Source organism: Salvelinus namaycush, chromosome 26 (genome assembly GCF_016432855.1).
Source record: "Salvelinus namaycush isolate Seneca chromosome 26, SaNama_1.0, whole genome shotgun sequence".
Taxonomy (NCBI): Eukaryota; Metazoa; Chordata; class Actinopteri; order Salmoniformes; family Salmonidae; genus Salvelinus; species Salvelinus namaycush.
This window is the reverse complement of record NC_052332.1, coordinates 19992302-20012112: the sequence shown is the minus strand read 5'-3', so window position 1 is coordinate 20012112 and position 19811 is coordinate 19992302. Positions and strand designations below refer to the sequence as shown.

The 19811-nt window shown below is 40.9% G+C and overlaps 1 protein-coding gene across 2 annotated transcripts; it reads right to left on the bottom strand.

Moving 5' to 3' along the window:
- Positions 1 to 289: 289 nt before the first annotated feature.
- On the bottom strand, positions 290 to 10356 carry LOC120021435 (F-box/WD repeat-containing protein 5-like). Of its 2 annotated transcripts, XR_005472510.1 has the most exons (10): positions 10243 to 10356; positions 9075 to 9270; positions 8568 to 8725; positions 7851 to 8034; positions 4713 to 4861; positions 4085 to 4396; positions 2106 to 2434; positions 1669 to 1881; positions 478 to 1367; positions 340 to 378 (listed from the first exon to the last, which is right to left on the bottom strand). XR_005472510.1 is itself a non-coding variant. In XM_038965202.1 (9 exons), exons 2-9 carry the CDS (start codon positions 9259 to 9261, stop codon positions 1094 to 1096), a joined length of 1806 nt encoding a protein of 601 aa, XP_038821130.1. In that variant the 5' UTR covers positions 9262 to 9270; positions 10243 to 10356; the 3' UTR covers positions 290 to 1093. The 2 variants fall into 2 exon arrangements, 1 of the variants encoding a protein (XP_038821130.1); XM_038965202.1 differs by having other exon boundaries at positions 290 to 1367.
- Positions 10357 to 19811: the final 9455 nt, after the last annotated feature.

The following is a 19811-nucleotide window of genomic DNA, read 5'->3' as shown; positions in this document are numbered from 1 at the left end:
GAGATGCTAAACGTGTTTTTTAATTAACAGACCATTACCATGAGAACAGCAGTCATTTGCATGACAAACAGCTGACTAAATTTCATGACTGCCACAGTCCTATAGCTGATACAGCTAAATAACTGACTGTGGAGAAAATACAAACTACCTGAAACATAATGGATCTTTTGACAATAAAACTTATTTTGCTTCTGTCCTAAAGAAATTGTGGTAACTTAATATGTTGAATCTGTCTTTGGTTGAGTACTTGTGTGTTTGGCTCTGATCATAACTAAAGACAAGGAACTCACAGATTGAACCTATCATGAAAGTGATAGGAATTTCTTCTTTATTTTTTTAAAAAAGTCACTCAAAGCTGGCGTAAAGTTGCAGAATAGCCTGTGAAAACAAAAAAAAACAGAAAGACATTTAAAAACAAACTTTTACAACATGTTTTTATGCATGACGAAAGCTGGGATAAGGTTGTAGTTACCTTACCTCCAATGAGAGGTCATTTCAGATGTCATGATTGCAGATCTGAGGACAACACTGATGTGGTGGTACAACCCAACATAAAAAAAACGTGAAAGAATATATATAATTACTCGTGTATTGACACAGAGCGAAATACATAAAAACCGAAGACAAGAAATGGGGTGATCTTTGACCATATTTTAGTGTCCACATCTCTCCTCTTCCTTTAGTGAACAAACTATAATTTTCTCTCCTGAAGTCCTCTCCAATGTTTCTTCTCTAGTAGTTCATTCAATAATTGGAAACATGATCATTATATCAAATGAATGTCTCCCCCCAGACTTTGCAAAGGTCCAGGAGGAACTTGTCTGTACAGTATGATATTCACTGTAGAATCAATTCACCTTGCTAGGTGTGACCTTAAATAATGACATTTATGGAGGGGACTGTTGCATCTCCTTCTGGCTTACCCCAGCTCTCACACGTCCTTGGTGATGTTATATGTACCACAATGTGTAGGCAGCCATAACACAGTGAGTTCAAGGTAAAAGTGTGATTTGCCCACACTGAAGATAACTACTGGAGAGTGCGTCACCCATGAGTCTTTCCCCCCACCATCTCCAGTCCCCTTCCGCCTGTCTCAGGGTTTCCCGTTGACAGAGGTGGTCTTCTTGTTGCGGCCCAGCCAGGAGAGGAGGCTGCGTGGGCGCGGGGGGCGGGCGGGCGTCTGGGCCAGGCGGACCATGCGTGGCGAGCGCCAAACCTTGATGGTGGAGTCGTCGCTGGCGGAGAGCAGCAGCTCCTGGTCGGCCGGGCTGAAGGCCACAGAGTTGACCACATCGTCATGCTGCAGCCGCGCCAGGCAGATGTTGTAGTGACGGTCCCAGATGTAACCGTGTTTGTCCTCTGCGCCACTAGTGGGAGAGCGATAGACCAGTCACTGGTGAATGACTAAAGTAGGTGATTTCTGTGCTCAGTTCAACTTCATAAAACTCATTCTGAACAGGATTATGGTGTTATCAAATTAGAAAATCTGCATATGGTAAGACATGTTCTTCATATAATCCACACAATTTCTCCCTGTTAGTATCCGACACAAACACCCAATATCTTTACACAGACAACTTTTAAAAAGGGATCTGAAATTCTTTATAAAACACAACCATAGCGACCCCATACTGCCTGTAAATGTTAGAGCAGACTTGACATACGTACCTGGCCACAAAGTCTCTGCTGACGTCAAGGAAGATGAAGAAGCACTCGTCGTTGGGCGTGAAGGCTCGGTGGGCCCTCAGGCTCCGCCTCTCCTCCCGCAGGCTTTTCAGGTCAATAACGTGCAGGTCGATCTCCTCGGCAATGGGGGGCGGAGACATGGGGTCAGAGATCACGCAGCCCGCCGGCCACGCCCGACTGTTCACATACAGATACCTGGACAGACGGACAACAGCATGGACATACTTGTTCAAGGTGTACTTGTTCAGCATTAAAAACAAAGTGAGGAAAGCAAGGTGATTTTGTAAGACAAATAGTTACTATGACAGTCATTCAAGGGGTTTCAGGTACACTCCTCCTGCCACATCTTTGCCCCTGTAGCCATGCAACCAAGTTATCCAGCCTCTTCTCACTGCTACTCATGACTAACACTCACTCACCTGTGGTCTGGAGACAAGCCCATGCCGATGATGTGGCCGTGAATGTCGATCACATGGTCCAGAGAGTCAAAGAACTCGTCAGTACTGCGCTCCTCCCCCAAAACAGGCCCAGACGTGGTCATCTGGTCAGGCATGATCCGCTTGATGCCGATCTGGTGGGGGGAGTAGGTAAGGCTGCCAGTGGTGAAGAGCAGGTAGGTCTTATCCTCTTCGTCCCCAGGGGCCGAGGAGAGCACGTTGGGGTCTGGGGCCTTGGTGTGGGCTCTAGCCATGAGCCGGGCCCACTTGGTCTCCAGCTCCCTCGCCTCGGAGGCCTCACTGTGACGACCCTGAGGGCACCAGAGGGAGAGGGGAGAAAGGATCAGCGAATACCAAATCAAGATTAGGGATGGGCAGTTAATCGAATATCCAAACAGATGTTAGTATTCGATTACTTGAGTGGGTGGCCATGTTTTTTTATATTTATTTTTTGGGCCTATTTTCAAAATGAAAAAGTTATTACAAATGTAATTATCCTTGTGACATTGTTACCTAAAAGGATATACCATGACATTTTAAATACTTAAATGGCTGCATTGGACTTTTTATCTCAAAGTTAAATAATTTCTGGATAACAATTAAATGGGGAAATCAGGAGTTGCTACATCCATTTTTGGACTTATGAATTAATTATACTCATTGATTTTTAAGAGAACATATAAAAACGTATAAATGCCTCATGAGCTTAGTTCAACTGTCATTACCCATCAGAACCAAAAATATAAGCTTGTTTTACTCCAATGTTTGTTTACAATTTCTTACAAACTATAGCCTCAAAACATGCGTGACAGACTGACCAGGTGAAAGCTATGATCCCTTATTAAATCCACTTCAAATCAGCGTAGAAGGGGAGACAGGTTAAAAAATTATTTTTAAGCCACGAGACATGGATTGTGTATGTGTGCCATTCAGAGATTGAATGGGTAAGACAAAAGATTTAAGTCCCTTTGAATGGGGTATGGTAGTACTGTAGGTGCCAGGCACACCAGCTTGAGTGTATCAAGAATGGTCCACCATCCAAAGGACATCCAGCCAACTTGACACAACTGTGGGAAGCATTGGAGTCAACATTGGCGAACATCCCTATGGAACACTTTCGACACCTTGTAAAGTCCATGCACCGACGAATTGAGGCTGTTCTGAGGGCAAAAGGGGATCCAACTCAATATTAATGTTTTGTACACTTAGTGTATATAAAAGACAGTAAATCACATTTGACTGCACTGGGCCTTTAATTTAATAAAACATTTTGAATGTAGTTTTTATAACGTGCGTTGAGCTACTGCTGTGCATTTATATCACGTTCACATGCTATCGGAGTTATCGGAAATTCCTAGTTCCAACTGGGAAGTTTCACTTGAACGACCCTCCAAATCAGAATTATAAGTGGACCGAGTTGCGACGTTTCACCACTGACTTTTTCAAAAAAAATGTTACCTAGCTTATCAAGTTTGCTAGAATCTTATTGGTTGAAGAATTGTTCCTGCCAAAAAGCATATGAATGAAACAAAGTCACATTTTCCAACTAGGAAATGTGAAATTCTGACGAGCAGGTGAACGCGGCATTAGCCCCCCTGTCTGCCCTGACATCGGTATGCTATTCTCCCCGTTCCAAATGGCAATTACAGACGCGCAACTAACAGAGTTTGCACAAGACCTGAGACAATGCAAAACACTCACCAGGAAAACCTTAACTGAATCAGTTCCATCATGGCAAAAATCGGACTTTTCACTAGCGGAGAAAAGCAGCCTGTTCTCTGCCATGTGCATTTGTGTCATTTTGATTGGTCAAGAGAGTCCAGAGCATTTATTTATATTACTTTTTTGTAATTTCAACTATCCGGATGGTCTATTTCGTAGACTTTCCATTTGTTACACGGAAATCCATGTTTTCATACTGGCCTACTCTAATGTAACACACAACCTTTGGGAGTGCTCACCTGTATGACATGCTCCAGCCCAGAGGGGGTGAGCTGAGGGAGGTGGGCTGTTGACAGACCCTGCAGTCTCATCTCCCTCCGGCGCTCTTCGTCATCCTCCTCATCCTCCTCGCTGTCAGTGGTGCCCAGGTCAAAGAGCAGGGGTTGGTGACTCAGGGGCTGGCTCTGAGCCTGGGCCTCATAGTCCAGCAGCAGGTCTGGGGAGTCGTGGCGCCGGCAGTGGGCCACCATCACGGTGCGGATGGTGCTGGCGTTGATGTTCTGGATCTTAAAGAGCCGCTTGACCACGTTGACATTTTCAGACTCCACGTCCTGGGGAGAGAAAGGATCATGCATGAACACACATGGCACAGTGAAATACATACAGGTCATTAGACTGGAAGGAACCTAAGCAAATATACTTAGGGGGCTGATAGCTCTGACTAGGGGAGAGCGAGAGAGAGCTGACATGGACCAAATCTCCAGACAAAGAAACTGATTAATTCATATTAATTCTGTGCGAGACATCCACAATTTGGCTCAGTTTGACCAGTCATACAATGATCCAGTCAAAATGGTCACTATATAAATTGTTCAAGAACTATTGTTCTCTACCAACCATAACATTTTGACAATGTATGGAACCGACCTGAAAGGCTTTGTTGAGCCAGAGCACAGAGCAGGAGGTCATGTTTCCGATCCAGTGCAGGTTGCCAGAGATGAGGTGGGTCTCATTCAGCCAGCAGCCAAACACATCGTACGGCTTGTTCCTCACACGTGACAGGAGGGTGTAGTTCTCTGTGGAGGAGGACAGGACAAGACACCGTTATGGTTCTCCATGTTATCCACATCGGATAATGATCACTTAAACTCAATCACCGCATGGGCCATACTGAAAAAACAAGAACTAATTTGCGGGCCAAACAGACTATATGTTTGTTTTTACAACTGCAACCCAAACTGGTCATTGTTTTACTATAAAAAATAATAATATGCCCCTTCATAGAATGTCCACTTATGTACATAGGACGTTGTATATAGCATTAACAAATAATAAATAATATAAAAAAATTGCCTACCGTAAAACTTCCATTAATAGCCCCAGCACTTATTTACTTAAATCACTGAACACAACAGGCGCTTAGAGACAGGCTTTTATTTGAGACAGGCAACCATTTTCTTGATGCACACAGCTTTCCTAATTAGCATAGTTAATTGTTTAATTTCAGCATTTTAAATCAATTTCTTAATTTCCTGCACCAATGTGTCACGCTTATTTTGTCTTAGTATGCCTCTAATTATTCTGTCAAGGAAAGTTTTTTTTCTTCCTTCTCCTCCGACTTTGCCTTTTTGGCCAGTTCTTACTTTTGCCACTAGAGGGCGATCAGACAATTTATACGGGTCTGTACCAGACATGCCATGTCCGCAGTTTTTCGGCCAAATAGGACGATTTTGAAAACGATGTTGCGGGTAAAAATGTACTGCTCGCGGGTTTCGGTTTTTTGTGCTACTTCTAAATTGCATCGCTGCCGCCATGGCATTTGTCATTATTATATTTCACTATGACCTGCTGCTGCTGACTATCAGGCAGTGAGAAGGCTGTTACTGAATGAGTGAACGAGTGGTGGGGAAGGCCGGAAGGGTGTGTTGAGATCACTGGTTGAGAAAGCGCTGTAGAGTCACGGAGACTGAGCAGCACGCGCGCATGTCGTGACAATTTTTTACCATTTCTAGGTAGGCTATTTAGATTGTCATTATGGAGACACCTATTTCAAACCCTTTTTCCAGAAAACATTAACGCGGTAGAACTGATATAACCGCGACAAAGCACTGGAAAATGACTTTAGGCTCACTAGAGCGCTTTAGATACATTCGCTCTGTGATGGTTTAAAGTAAACTGCATTTTAAAGTCGCCTTTTCTTATGGAAAACCGTATCAAGCGAAGGGTTTTACGCGTGCTCACTAGTTCTTCGGTCTCGAGAGCTGCGCGAGTGGAAATTTGAAATGAAAGTTATGGAACTCCCTCTTGAGCTTCTGTTATGGGGAATGACATTGATTAAAATGTTGAGAATGAAACATTTGCATCTGTTGGCCATCAAGTAGGCTATTTATTTATATGCCATTGTAGACTACTGTAGCCTACCATTTGATACAATAAATATGTTGAAATTACAATATGCTGGAGTCATTGCAAATCAATTTGTGCCACTTGTGTAGCCTACATGGAGCAGGCAAACGGATTTAATAAATAGTCTATAACTTCAGTTTGTTGTTGTTGTAGGCTTGTGTTATTATGCAGTTATGAAATGGTAATGTTTAATTAAATTGGAAGTTATCCATTGTGATCATGGTGACAGATCTATCGCAAATGTATAATTCTCCACATTTAATGTCAGTTTCGTTGTGGATTTTCCCCTGAAATTAGATGTTGGCCTATAGGCTACCTGCATCTAGCGCAGCAAACCACGGCAAAGCTGAATTGCAATTATAAACCCAGATTTTAGTCAGTAGCCTATGCCTATTGAAATAAATCTAACAAATAGGCCATTTATAATGGTTTGTAGTCTTAACATCTGGCATATGACTGCCAGAAAATAGCCTAGCAAGCGTTCATCCAAGTGATTTTCCCCCCTTCTTTTTCCCCCTCTTGCTCAGAGATTGACATTCTCTGTCCAACTATCATCACTCAAACTCTCCTTTTGGATTTATCTATAGTAATGCACGTGCAAACAGGATTATCAACGTAATTAGAGCAGTAAAAAATAAACGTTTTGTCATACCCGTGTTATACGGTCTGATATACCATGGCTGTCAGCCAATCAGCATTCAGGAATCGAACCACCCAGTTTATATTTATGAATGCTGATTGGCTGACAGCCGTGGTATATCAGACCGTATACCATAGGTATGACAGATCAAATATTAATGATGCACTATGCAGAAATCACTCCGCCATTTCCTGATTGCAAAAATGCTAATAGTTTGCCTTATTTCTGTTTGTGACATAATCAAGTATAGTGTAAAGAATCATTGCACGACTACTAATCCTGTGTCTGTCCTATTGTCCTGTAGTGGTAATTTACCCGTGTGTGAATCCTTTATCAAATCATTTTGACAACCAAGATGACATTCTCTGTAGGCTACAGCAATGACCCGTTGCAACTGAAACTTGGCATCTACATTTAGCCTACAACACATTTCAACTCCTCTATAAGAGGACAGGCTCATTGTAATGGCTGGATGGAATAAATTAAACGGTATCAAACATATGGAAACCACGTTTGACTCCGTTCCATTTATGTCATTACAATGAGCCTGTCCTCCTATAGCTCCTCCCACCAGCCTCCACTGGTTGTAGTAGCTATGGTCTGGCTTGGGTGTGTCAGAGCAAATTTGTAACTTTAAAGACCTGTTTTGCATGTAAAAAGACAGTGTGAGGAAATGTTTGTTGTTAGGGTGAAAATTAAGGTGCGCCTGCGTATGCCATTTAGTGTGCCTGCGTATGTCATTTCTTCACACATCTATGTCCCACACATGACACACCGAGATTGTGACTCAACGGCATTTTGTGTCCCAAAACATTTCTAATGAGAGGATAACTTGCGTTTTGAATTAAGTCATTGGCCTTTAACAAAGGAAATTGGGCTTTGTAATGCACATTCCAGAAAAATTACCAATGAAAGCACAAGAGAAAGAGCGAGTAGATGAAGAGAGACAAGGAAGGAGACAAAAGCGAGTGAGAAACAGCAGGAGAGAGTGTGTGTGTGTGTGTGTGTGTGTGTCCTACCCAAGCTGATGACAGCGATCTCCCCAGAGGAGGAGTGATGAGAGCCCAGGTAGACTCCAGACACCAGTAGCAGGGTGTCGTCAGCGTTGAACTGGGAGAACTGGGTGTAGCCCCAGTTGAACTGGCGCATGCTGGAGCTGTGCACCATGGTGATGGTGCCATCGGGCCGCTCTGTGTCCCAAAGCTAACCAGCACAGGCAGGAGAGAGGAGGATGTTAGATAATGAGAAAAGCAGTATATTGGGGTTGTTAACGGGATTCATCCTGACATTCGTGATTTATAGTTTTTGATTATTATTAATGTACTTGTTTGACATTTTTACTGCACTGCTAGGAGCTAGTAACAAGCATGTCGCTACACCCACTATAACAAGTGCTAAACTGTGTACGCGACCAATAAACTATGATTTGAGAAGTTTACAGCTACGATGTGCAAATCTCAACAATTACATTTGTTTCCCCTACATCACATTTTTGGGCACTGCAAACTTGAAACTAAGGTCCACAATGGCTCCTGTGCTGTAATATTGACAAATAGCTATATTTTAGTTTTTGCATAACAGCAGTCAATGATCCATTTGGGCTATTATGCTAACATTGGCCTTGGGGCAAAAATGTATCCTTGCAACTGTTGTTGTGGAATACAACATATTTATTTGGCTTATCCCTGGCCCTAGGCTAAAGCTATGGTCTTCTCCAGTCATATAATGTGACGGACCTTGACGGTGCAGTCTTTGGAGCAGGAGGAAAAGCGGTGTCCGCGATGGGAGAAGGCCAGGTGGAGGACCTGGTCATGGTGCTCTTTCAGAGTCTGGACCTCCACACAGGGGATACAGTCAAACAGACGCTTGAACTCCCTGTACCATGACAGAGAAGCTAGGGACAGAGATAGGAGGAAGAAGTCAAACATCTATGCAAATTGGCGACGACAGTACTTCAAGCCACTGCACAACAATAAGCAACAGTTAACACGAGAACACAAGATATCAGTGACAATTATCAGTGATAATTCATACCTCAAGTAGGAGCTGGACAAGGGCACTGTGTGCTGGCCTGGCACATTCATTTTTGCAGTACAATACTTTCCTCCTTTATAAGTTGAAAAATGTCCATCCTTTCCTATGATGGAACCATTAATTTGCTGAAATCAACATCATTTCCTGTATTGGTTGGGTTTAAAATGGAATTAACCCAACCCTACTACCTGGTGTTCTATGTGACCTACCAGGGTGTCTGGGCACAGAGCGGGGGATCCTATAGTAGCTGTAGAACAGCTCCCTCCACAGGAACTCATCTTTGGACACTGCCAACCACTGTCTGCAGGCCAGGCCAGCACTCAGCACAGTGTCATGGGGGAGACGCAGGAAGATCTCCAGCACCAAGCTGTCTGGCAGGGCTGGGCCATCATCCATCCTGACATCCTGCATGGGAACAGCACAGGTAAAAGTGTTCTTCTGATACATACTTTAGGTCAAAGTATTGTTATTAGGCTATACTGCAGCACATGCATGACAGCAGCACCCTAAATGTGTAAGACCCTGCCCCACAAAATAACCCTACCTCCCACTCTCTCTCGTTCTATATTAAGTATGACAGCTGAGAGTTTGACAGGAGATCACCACATGCCATGTTTTCCCACTGAGGCCCAACAACCACTTCACTGGACTGGTTGCATGATATCATGAGTTGATTCAATGAAGTGGAATTAACCAGTCATGTTGATAATTAATATTAATATGGAATAATGACAACAATGAATGGGGGCTATATCTATAAATTAGTCATTTCCTGAAGAGCTACTAGCTAACGTTATCTTGCATTCGCAAGTAAAAGAACCCCCTTCCTGTAACGTTAAACGATAGCTAGATACTGTAGCTAACTACATTGCTAACAGACAGTTATTTTCAACGTAACTAGTTAGTTAGCTGGCGAGGCTAGTTGAGAATTCTCAACTCACGCACGGTACTTCAGTTACATATCGTCCGAGTTCAGAATTATCAGCGATGATGTTAGCTAACTCGCTACATAGGCTAGCTTAAAGGAACAGTCACATTAACACTGACAACACCGTTACTGTTTGTTTCGAAATATGTTAGGAATAATACATATCATAAAAGGTAACGTTACCTAGCCAGCTTAGCTACTGGCCCCGTTACGTCTCGGGATGCAAAACGGTCACCTCACCAGCTAGCTAACGTTAGCGACCTTACGCAAAAGCTAACTTAGCTAGCGAATAGCTAATCTAACGTTACAAGCTAGCTGTCATTCGTTCCTAAATGTTACTTTGCCAGTTTGTAACGTTATCCTTCCATTACCACATTATTTCAATATAAACTATTCTGGTTTTATTTCCACAAAATAAATTCGAACAATAATATAAAACCGTGACCCACCTGCCCTTTGACAATCTGTATGGAGACAAATCAAATGGCCAGCCGAGGATAGCTAGTCAGAAGCGAGAAAAAAAAATGCAACAACAATCTTCTGCCCCCGGCGAGACGTCTGGCCGCCCATTAAAAGAACCAACAAGTCAATTTCAGAACACTCGCTACTTCATAGGAAGGGTAACCCAATCAAATACAGAGCGACAGCCTGCCATTTCCACTCTGTGGACAACGAATCCCATTGTTAGGATGGAGACATACAGCGCCTTTAGAAAGTATTCATAACCCTTGGCTTATTCCACGTTTTGTTGTGTTACAGCCTGAATTCAAAATGGATTAAATATATATTTTTCTCTCATCCATCTACACACAATACCCCATAATGACAAAGTGAAATCATGTATTTTTTTGTAACGTTTTTGAAAAAAAAAAAAAATGAAATACAGAAATATTATTTTCATAACTATTCACATCCCTGAGTCAATACATTTTAGAATCACCTTTGGCAGCGTTTACACCTATGAGTTTTTCTGGGTAAGTCTCTAAGAGCTTTTCACACCTGGATCGTACAATATTTGCAAATTTTTCTTAAAAACAAATGTCAAGCTCTGTGAAGTTGGTTGTTGATCATTGCTTGACAGCCATTTTCAAGCCAATTTAAGTCAACTGTAACTAGGCCCCTCAGGAACATTCAATGTCGTCTTGGTAAGCAACTCCTGTAGATTTGGCCTTGTGTTTTAGGTTTTCGTCCTGCTGAAAGGAGAATTTGTATCCCAGTGTATGTTGGAAAGCAGACTGAACCAGGTTTGCATCTAGGATTTTGTCTGTGCTTTGTTTTATTCTGTTTATTTTTATCCCCAAAAAACTCCCTAGTCCTTGCCGATGACAAGCAGAACCAGAACCATAATAACCATGATGTAGCCACCATCATGCTTGAAAATATGAAGTGTGGTACTCAGTGATGTATTATGTTGGATTTTCCCCAAACATAATGCTTTGTATTCAGGACATAAAGTTCATTTCTTTGCCTATCTTCTGAAAACATCAGAAACCCTACCGCTTCAAAAAGGGTATACTCCCCCCAAAAATACTAACACTCACAGTTAACAGATTTTGCTGATAGCTACTTTATTGAGGAAAATGTACCTACTATGACTGAGATCGGTGGTTGTTCCACCTAGCTATCTTCATATGAATGCACTAACTAAGTCACTTCGGATAAGAGCGTCCGTTAAATTACAAACATGTAAATGTAGGTAGCTTGTACAGTCCCAAGAGCTAAAGAAAAATGCTCAGAGTGCTCTGAGTGCTCTGTAGCTGTTGGAAGCATGTGCACTGTGCAGACTGCGCTGACAAGCCAATGAGAGAACATTCATCATCACAGATGTCTGCACCAGTAATTATGGATGAATAATGCAGAGGACACTCACTCTGGCTGTCAACAAATTCCTCTGTCAACAAATAGCTACATGGTTTTGCACATTCTATTTTCCTGTACCTTGAGTAGGCCCACCTTTTACACACACAACAGATATAGTATACTTTGTTTACTGCTTACTATTGATATTTTTGTGTTTATAAATCTCTGGTTATTTTTATTTAACCTTTATTTATACAGGGACCAAGGTATCCTTTTCAACGGTGCTCTGCACAATAGTTCACTAAGGACTAAGCTGTCAATCTCTGGCCTATTCCTCTCTTTGGATTGGTGGATACATCTTGCTATTTTAATACTTTTTTGAATATTCGATGGTGGTGTTGACGTCAACTGCCTGAATTCAATGGAGAGAGATGCTGTGCTATGCTTAGCTATGCTACGCTTGTGAAGAAAAAATCTTATTGCAAGAACTGGGAGCTCTTTAAATTTGAGGTGTCCAAATACCTCAGAAAATATGGTAGTAATCTTGCTAAGTCCAGAAGAGCTGAGGAGGAAAAGGTGATCATTAAGATAACTTCCTGGTTCTCAGAGGTCCCCAGCCGGCCTCTCGGGGGAGGAGAAGATGGAACTGATTGAGTTACAAAATAAACTGGATAATATATATAGATTAAAAGCAGAAGGAGCCTTTATTAGATCTAGGAAAAAAATGGATTGAGGAGGGAGAACAAAATTCATCCTATTTCTTTAGACTTGAGAAATGTCACTCTACAAATAACACTATCCATAAGTTAAACATTGATGGTGTTATTACAGATGACCAAAAATGAATCGTTAAATACTGTAGCAATTTTTACAGGAAATTGTATAGCTCTACATACTGTCAGGAATCCACAGATGTGTTTTTTGACTCACTGAATAATGTTCACTCTATCAGCGATATAGAATCTAAACAGTGTGATGAACCCATCAAAGTTGAAGAGATTATAGTCTATCAAACATCTAAAGAACAATAAATCACCAGGTGTTGATGGAATTACATAAGAATTTTACAAATTATTTTCTGAACAAGTAGCTCCCTTCCTATTTGAAGTCTTTTTTAGAGAGTATTAAAAACAATGTTCTCCCTCCTACAATGAGTCAGGGGTTAATAACACTGATACATAAGCCTAAAAAATAAGTTCTGCTCATTGATAACTGCCGTCCAATTTGTCTTCTTAATAATGACTATAAGATTTAGCCTTACTACTTGCAAAAATAATTAAAGAAGTCCTGGATGCAATCATTGATGAAACACAGTCTGGCTTTATGAGGAACAGCCATATTTCTAACAATATCAGACTAGTATTAGACATACTTGACTACTCAGACCTAATAACCGAGGATAGCTTCATATAATTTTTTTGATTTTTATAAAGCATTTGACACAGTAGAGCATCAGTTCCTCTTTCACTCCCTTGAGAGACTTGGCTTTGGGGATTTTTTCTGTAAGGCTATGAAGACTCTCTATACAAATGGTAACAGCTCTATCAAATTGAAATATGGCACCTCACCTAGATTTGAGTTAAAGAGAGGAATTAGGCAAGGTTGTCCTATCTCTCCGTACCTGTTTTTATTAATCACCCCACTTCTTACAAATTCATTCAATAATAGTCCTGAACAAGGTATTTCCTTAGCTGGTAAAGAAATTATTATAAGCCAGCTGGCTGATGATACTGTTGTAACTTTAATGGGTTACAGAGTTAATGTTTAAGTTAATTCATCGAGCTCCATCTAAAGATATTTGTAATTGTATTAGAATTTGTGTGTTGGAGATTGAAAGAACTACATACATATTTTGTACTGGTTAGTATTGAATTAGGCTTTTGACTGCAAGTTCCAGAATGCCTTGCGACAGGAAGTAGAGAGCGAACGCGCTAGTTAAGTGCAATTGACAGGTGATTATTTGTACTCCTTTGCGCTAGCAACTCATTATTCATTGTTCTGTAGAATCTAAAGTTTGTAAATGTAACGTGAACAAGTATTATTACTAAAAGAAGCTTTCATATCAAACCCGACGTCCCGAGTCATTACTTTGAAGATAGTTATTCTATATTTTGGTGCCATAGAGGTCAGCTGGATTAGTTTTCCCTTCAATATGTGACCATGACTCTGGATTGGTCAAGGACTGGATCTCCGTCACTCTGTTCGCAACAAACTGTTTCCATTTCTGAGCTGAGCTGCAAATCCAATGCAGCACGATCATCGAGTCTGTCCACATTTTGATCTGTTTTTCTTCCATTTTCAGTGTGGTCATCAGGTTGTTTGCTAGTCTCGCTCCAATCACAGCTCCCATGAGCTCCAGGCGTGGCAACGTCATTTTCTTGAGTGGGGCTACCCTGGACATGGATGCGACTAGACTTGTTGTTTCCCTGTCTTGTGATTCACCTTGCAAGTAAGCTACTGCACTGTAAGCCCTTTCACTTGCATCACAGAACACGTGTAGTTTCAGGGTGTGGCTATTCTGTGGCCGCATGTCTGTTCTGTACCACCTTGGTATGGTGAGCTGGTGTAACTGGGGTAGTTCTGAACACCACTGTTGCCATTCTCGTGTCAGATCAGGTGGTAATTATTTGTCCCAGCTGAGTCCCCTCTCCCACATTTCCTGGAACATGCACTTGATCCTGATGGTGAAGGGGGTCAGGAAACCAAGAGGGTCGAAGATGCGTGCAGACGACTGTAGAACACTTCTCTTTGTGTTTTCCTTTTGCTTTAGAATGCTCAGTAGCGGCCTGAGGTCAAACACAAAGTCATCTGTTTCCGGTCTCCATACTAAACCTAAAACCTTCAGCACTAATCCTTGTGTTTCTAGCGTCAACGGGTGGCCAGTTGTCGTACTCTCCTCCCATTTTGTTTTCAATTCAGGAGAGTTGGTCATCCACTTGCAGAGGTCCATGCCTGCAATCGACAGCATTCGCTTTGCAGTTGTTGTCACAAGGTAAGCCTCTTCAACATTGCGTGAACTTGCAATGAAGTCATCTACATAGAGTGACTCTCTCAGTATCTCTACAACTTCTGGTTGTTCTGTTTCATATTGTTTCAGGTGCTTCCTGATTGTAGCTGCCAGCAAGAATGGACTTGGGGAAGCTCCAAATACCACTCTTTTCATCCTCAGCACACGCAGCTCCTCTTCATTTTCTCCCCTTGGTGGGCCTGTGAGCCATAGAAATCTCACGGCGTCTCTGTCTCTCTCTGCTAGGGATATCTGCAGGAAAGCTTTCTTGATGTCTGCCATGAATGCGATCTCATGTAGTCTGAACTTTATCAGAACGCTGAGCAGATCCGGATTCAGGTTCGGTCCTGTGAGTAGACAGTCATTGAGGGATGGACAGCCATCTTCATGGGACGAGGCATCAAACACCACTCTCAGTTTTGTCGTCACCTTATCTTCTCGGAGTACTGCATGGTGAGGTAAGTAGTATTTTACGTTGTCTGCGCTTGATGCGTTGTCCTTGGGCACGTCCTCTGCCATATCCTGTTGTAAGTAGTCCTCTACTACTTCATTGTATCTGCCATACAACGTCACATCCTTCTTCAGTCTTTTCTTCAGACCTTCAAACCGTTTCTTGGCGATTCTATAGTTGTCTTGGAGTTCTGGCATTTCTCGTTTCCATGGCAACTCCACGTGGTATCGCCCATCTTTGAAGGTGGTTGTTTCCTCGAACCTCTGCAGAGCCTCGTTTTCCTCTGGGTTCTGTGTTTTCTCGCTTATTATACCCAGAGACTCCAGCTCCCAGAATGCATGCAGTTGTTTGGAGACTAGTGTGTCTTCATCAAGTGGGATGAACATGCAGGTTGCCTCGGCGACACTTGACATGAACACAGGTCCCTGCACCGACCATCCAAAGGTGCTCTCTAAAGCAACCAGCGTCTCCGTCAGTCGCTCCACTCTGCCTGATACTATCTGCCAGTAGTAGTCTGCTCCTATCAGGACAGAGAGTTCAGGATCATTGTCATCTCCTGGAAAGTCTGCGAGCTAAATCAATGGCTAGAGGGACTTATCTTTAAGAGGAAGAGTCCTAATAACCAAGGCTGAAGGTATCTCTAGACTAACATATGGCGCTCTATATTTATATCTTGACAGTAAAATAAGCAAGGAGATAGACCAGATGCTTTTCAACTTTCTGTGGAGAAACCGTACCCATTACATTAGGAAAACTGTTGTAATGAACACTTATGAGAATGGTGAGCTGAATTTTCTGAATTTTCTGGACTTTACTACCTTAAATAATACTTAAGATCAATTGGATAAAACAATTCCTAAGAAGACCCACTTCTATGTGGAATTTTATTCCTCATCATGTCTTCTCTACTTTTGGTGGCCTTAACTTCAATTATAATATTGACAGAGTTCCAGTGAAACTTTCTGCTTTTCATAGGCAGGTTTTCTTGTCATGGTCCTTAATTTATAAGCAGAATTTTTCTCCACACAGATATTATATATGGAATAATCAGGATATATTGTATAAAAATGCTTCTTTGTTTTTAGAGTATTGGTTCCGAAATAATATCCTATTGGTGAGCCAACTGGTAAATGCAGAGGGTCTTTTACTCAGTTATAAGGAAGTCTTATCACTTTACAAGGTCCCTATAACACTTAAAGATTTTGCAATTGTTTTAGATGCCATTCCCTCAGGTGTTGCTTTATTATTCAGGGACGTGTCAAGACCTGACCCTCAGAGCCTACCTTCCGTTGACCCTATTGACTTATCAGTAGGAAAGATTTGTTTCTCTTTTGGTCCATTCAACAACAGAGCGATACGAACCTTGTTTCAGCAGGATGTATCTATACCTTATGTCATGCCTTATTGGAATGGATTTATTGATATCTGTTGGGGAAAAGTTTGGATGTTGCCACACACATACCTACTTCTTAACAAAATGAAGTTTCCTTTAAAATTACTCATAAAGATTATCCTGCCAACCACTATATGAAGAAGTTTAAGGAAAACATCAACTCTAATTACTCCTTTTGTAATGACAACCCAGAAACAGTGTTGCATCTTTTTTGGCATTGTATTCATGTAAGAAAACTGTGGCAAGACGTCAATAGATTTATAATTTAACACATTTATGAAGATCTTACACTATTGTGGAGAGATGTACTGCTTGGATTCTTTACCTACGGTAGAAATAAGATGAAACATTTTTATGTAATTCATTTCATTATTCTTTTGGCCAAGTTTTATATTCACAAATGTAAATTTACAAACAAAACACCACATTTTCTTATCTTACAAAAATAAATTTAACTGTATTTTAAGACAATTAAATACTCTAACAAAAAAGCTGTTAAAATAATAAGTGTATGTATGTCCCTTAAGGTCCTTGTGTAATGTGATATTGTACCCCCCAGCCCCGCCCCCCACCCAATTGTCCTTTGTATATTATTTATATGTACACTCGTGTTCCCACATGTACTTCCTGTATTGATTTGTTGTTAATAAAAATAAAATAAAAAGATACTCTGCTACTATATGCATAGCCATCTTGAGATGTAGTGTAGTGTTTTTTTTCTCTCAAAGTTGCCGGGATGTCACGTGTCCTACTTATATCAGTACACCCATAACCTAAGCATTACGAAACTTATATTTGATCAAATAAACATCACGTAGCAAATAAGCTATTACTTTTTTGTTTTTGACCAAATTCGACACTCTTATCGACCTCCACACAAAAACTCCTCGCTTGGTGACCGAAAAGAACATCGCCACCTGCTGGTGAAGACAGTTTTTTGGCCAAATTATCCCTCCCGCTTCGCCTCTTCCTCTCTGGGATGAGCGGGAGCAACGGAACTTCCATAGGGGTGTTAAAACCTGTTGATGATAGAGGGCGCTATTTTCACTTTGGGGAAAAATCGTGCCCAATTTAAACGGCCTCGTACTCTATTCTTGCTCGTACAATATGCATATTATTATTACTATTGGATAGAAAACACTCAAGTTTCTAAAACCGTTTGAATTATATCTGAGTAAAACAGAACTCATTTTGCAGCAAACTTCCTGTCAGAAAGTGAAAAATCTGAAATCGAGGCTCTATTCCAGGGCCTCCCTATCAATTTGCTTGAAATTTATGACTATACATGCACTTCATACGCCTTCCACTAGATGTCAATAGGCAGTGAGAGGTGAAATGGGGAGTCTAGGTATATCTATGGTCAAAAGAGAGGTCTTGGAATGACATGACCCCAATTTCCTTTGTTCAGGAAGACGCGGGAAGGACATCAGCTTTGGCTTCTGAAAAGCTTTCCTTATAGACGGCTAATATCTCCGGCTTTGATTTTATTTGATAAATGTGATAATATCATCGTAAAGTATGTTTTTTTCAATATAGTTTTATCAGATTATTGAAATTTTTTCGGGAGTTTTGGCGTGTTCCGTTCTCTGCGTTTGGTGACGATGGACAGCTTCGCGCCACTTGGCAAGTTTTGGTTGCTAAATCAACAGACGAAGAGGACATTCTAAATCCAAACAATGATTGTTCTGGACAAAGGACCCCTTGTACAAGATTCTGATGGAAGCTCACCAAAAGTAGGACCCATTTATGATGTTATTTCGTATTTCTGTCAAATGTTTACTATTAGTTTCCGCCCAGATTTTGGGCGCTCTCTCGCTATAACGTAAGCTGTATGTCGTACTAAAGTTATTTTTAGAATTCTAACACGGCGATTGCATTAAGAACTAGTGTATCTATCATTTCCTGTACAACATGTATTTTTTAGTAAAGTTTATGAATAGTTATTTGGTCAGAATAGGTGAGTGTCAGAAATATATCCGGAGATTCTGGAAAATAGTTGCTACGTTTTCACAATGTATAACCACGGATTTCAGCTCTAAATATGCACATTTTCGAACAAACCATATATGTATTGTGTAATATGATGTTATAGGACTGTCATCTGATGAAGTTTATGAAGGTTAGTGAAATAATTAATATCTTTTGCTGGTTTTGTCGCTATCGCTACTGTTGCCTTGAATCAATGCTGTTGTGTGGTTGGCTATTGTAGTAAGCTAATATAATGCTATATTGTGTTTTCGCTGTAAAACACTTAAAAAATCTGAAATATTGGCTGGATTCACAAGATGTTTGTCTTTCATTTGCTGTACACCATGTATTTTTCATAAATGTTTTATGATGAGTATTTAGGTATTTCACGTTGGTCTCTATAATTACTCTGGCTGCTTCGGTGCTATTTGTGATGGTAGCTGTGATGGTAGCTGCAATGTAAAACTATGATTTATACCTCAAATATGCACATTTTTCGAACAAAACATAGATTTATTGTATAACATGTTATAAGACTGTCATCTGATGAAGTTGTTTCTTGTTTAGTTTGGTTGGTTCTTGGTTAGTTTGGTTGGTTTTGTGCAAGCTACCTGTGCTGTGAAAGAAATGTCTGTGCTTTTTTGTATTTGGTGGTGAGCTAACATAAATATACGTGGTGTTTTCGCTGTAAAACATTTCAAAAATCGGACATGTTGACTGGATTCACAAGATGTTTATCTTTCATTTGCTGTATTGGACTTGTTAATGTGTGAAAGTTAAATATTTCTCAAAAATATTTTTTGAATTTCACGCTCTGCCTTTTCAGTGGAATGTGGGAGGAGTTCTGCTAGCGGAACCCCGGGGCTAGACAGGTTAAGCCCAAGAGACCAGGGGCCTTATTTATAAACGTTGCGTAGGCACAAAAGAAAGCGTACGCCACTTTCTAAGCAAACTTTGTGATATTTTTTTTTTTTAACTAACTTGACGGGAGAATGTGCGGTCCTCCACGGACACTTTGACCCACAGGTACGCACATAAATTGGATAAATAATAACCCGCGACTCCGATGGCAGAAGGATGAAACTCGAGAAACGCTTTGAAATTGATACCATTGTGTAAAATAAATCGAAATATTACATATGAGTTCCTTGGAGTGCACACACAAAAAACATGACTTAGGATAATAAATAAACGGAGATATGTTTTTGCAAAATAATCCCTCAAATATGTTGTACAGTTTAATCGGGAATCATATTTAATTGGCTCTGTAATTATTAAACCATACTTGCATGTTATGAAATGTATTCTCATAAATAATAAGGTGAACAGTAGGACAAATTACGTTTAAACTGATGCTGTTTTCGATGCTCCAGTCGGGAAGATACGAGTGCAGTTTCAT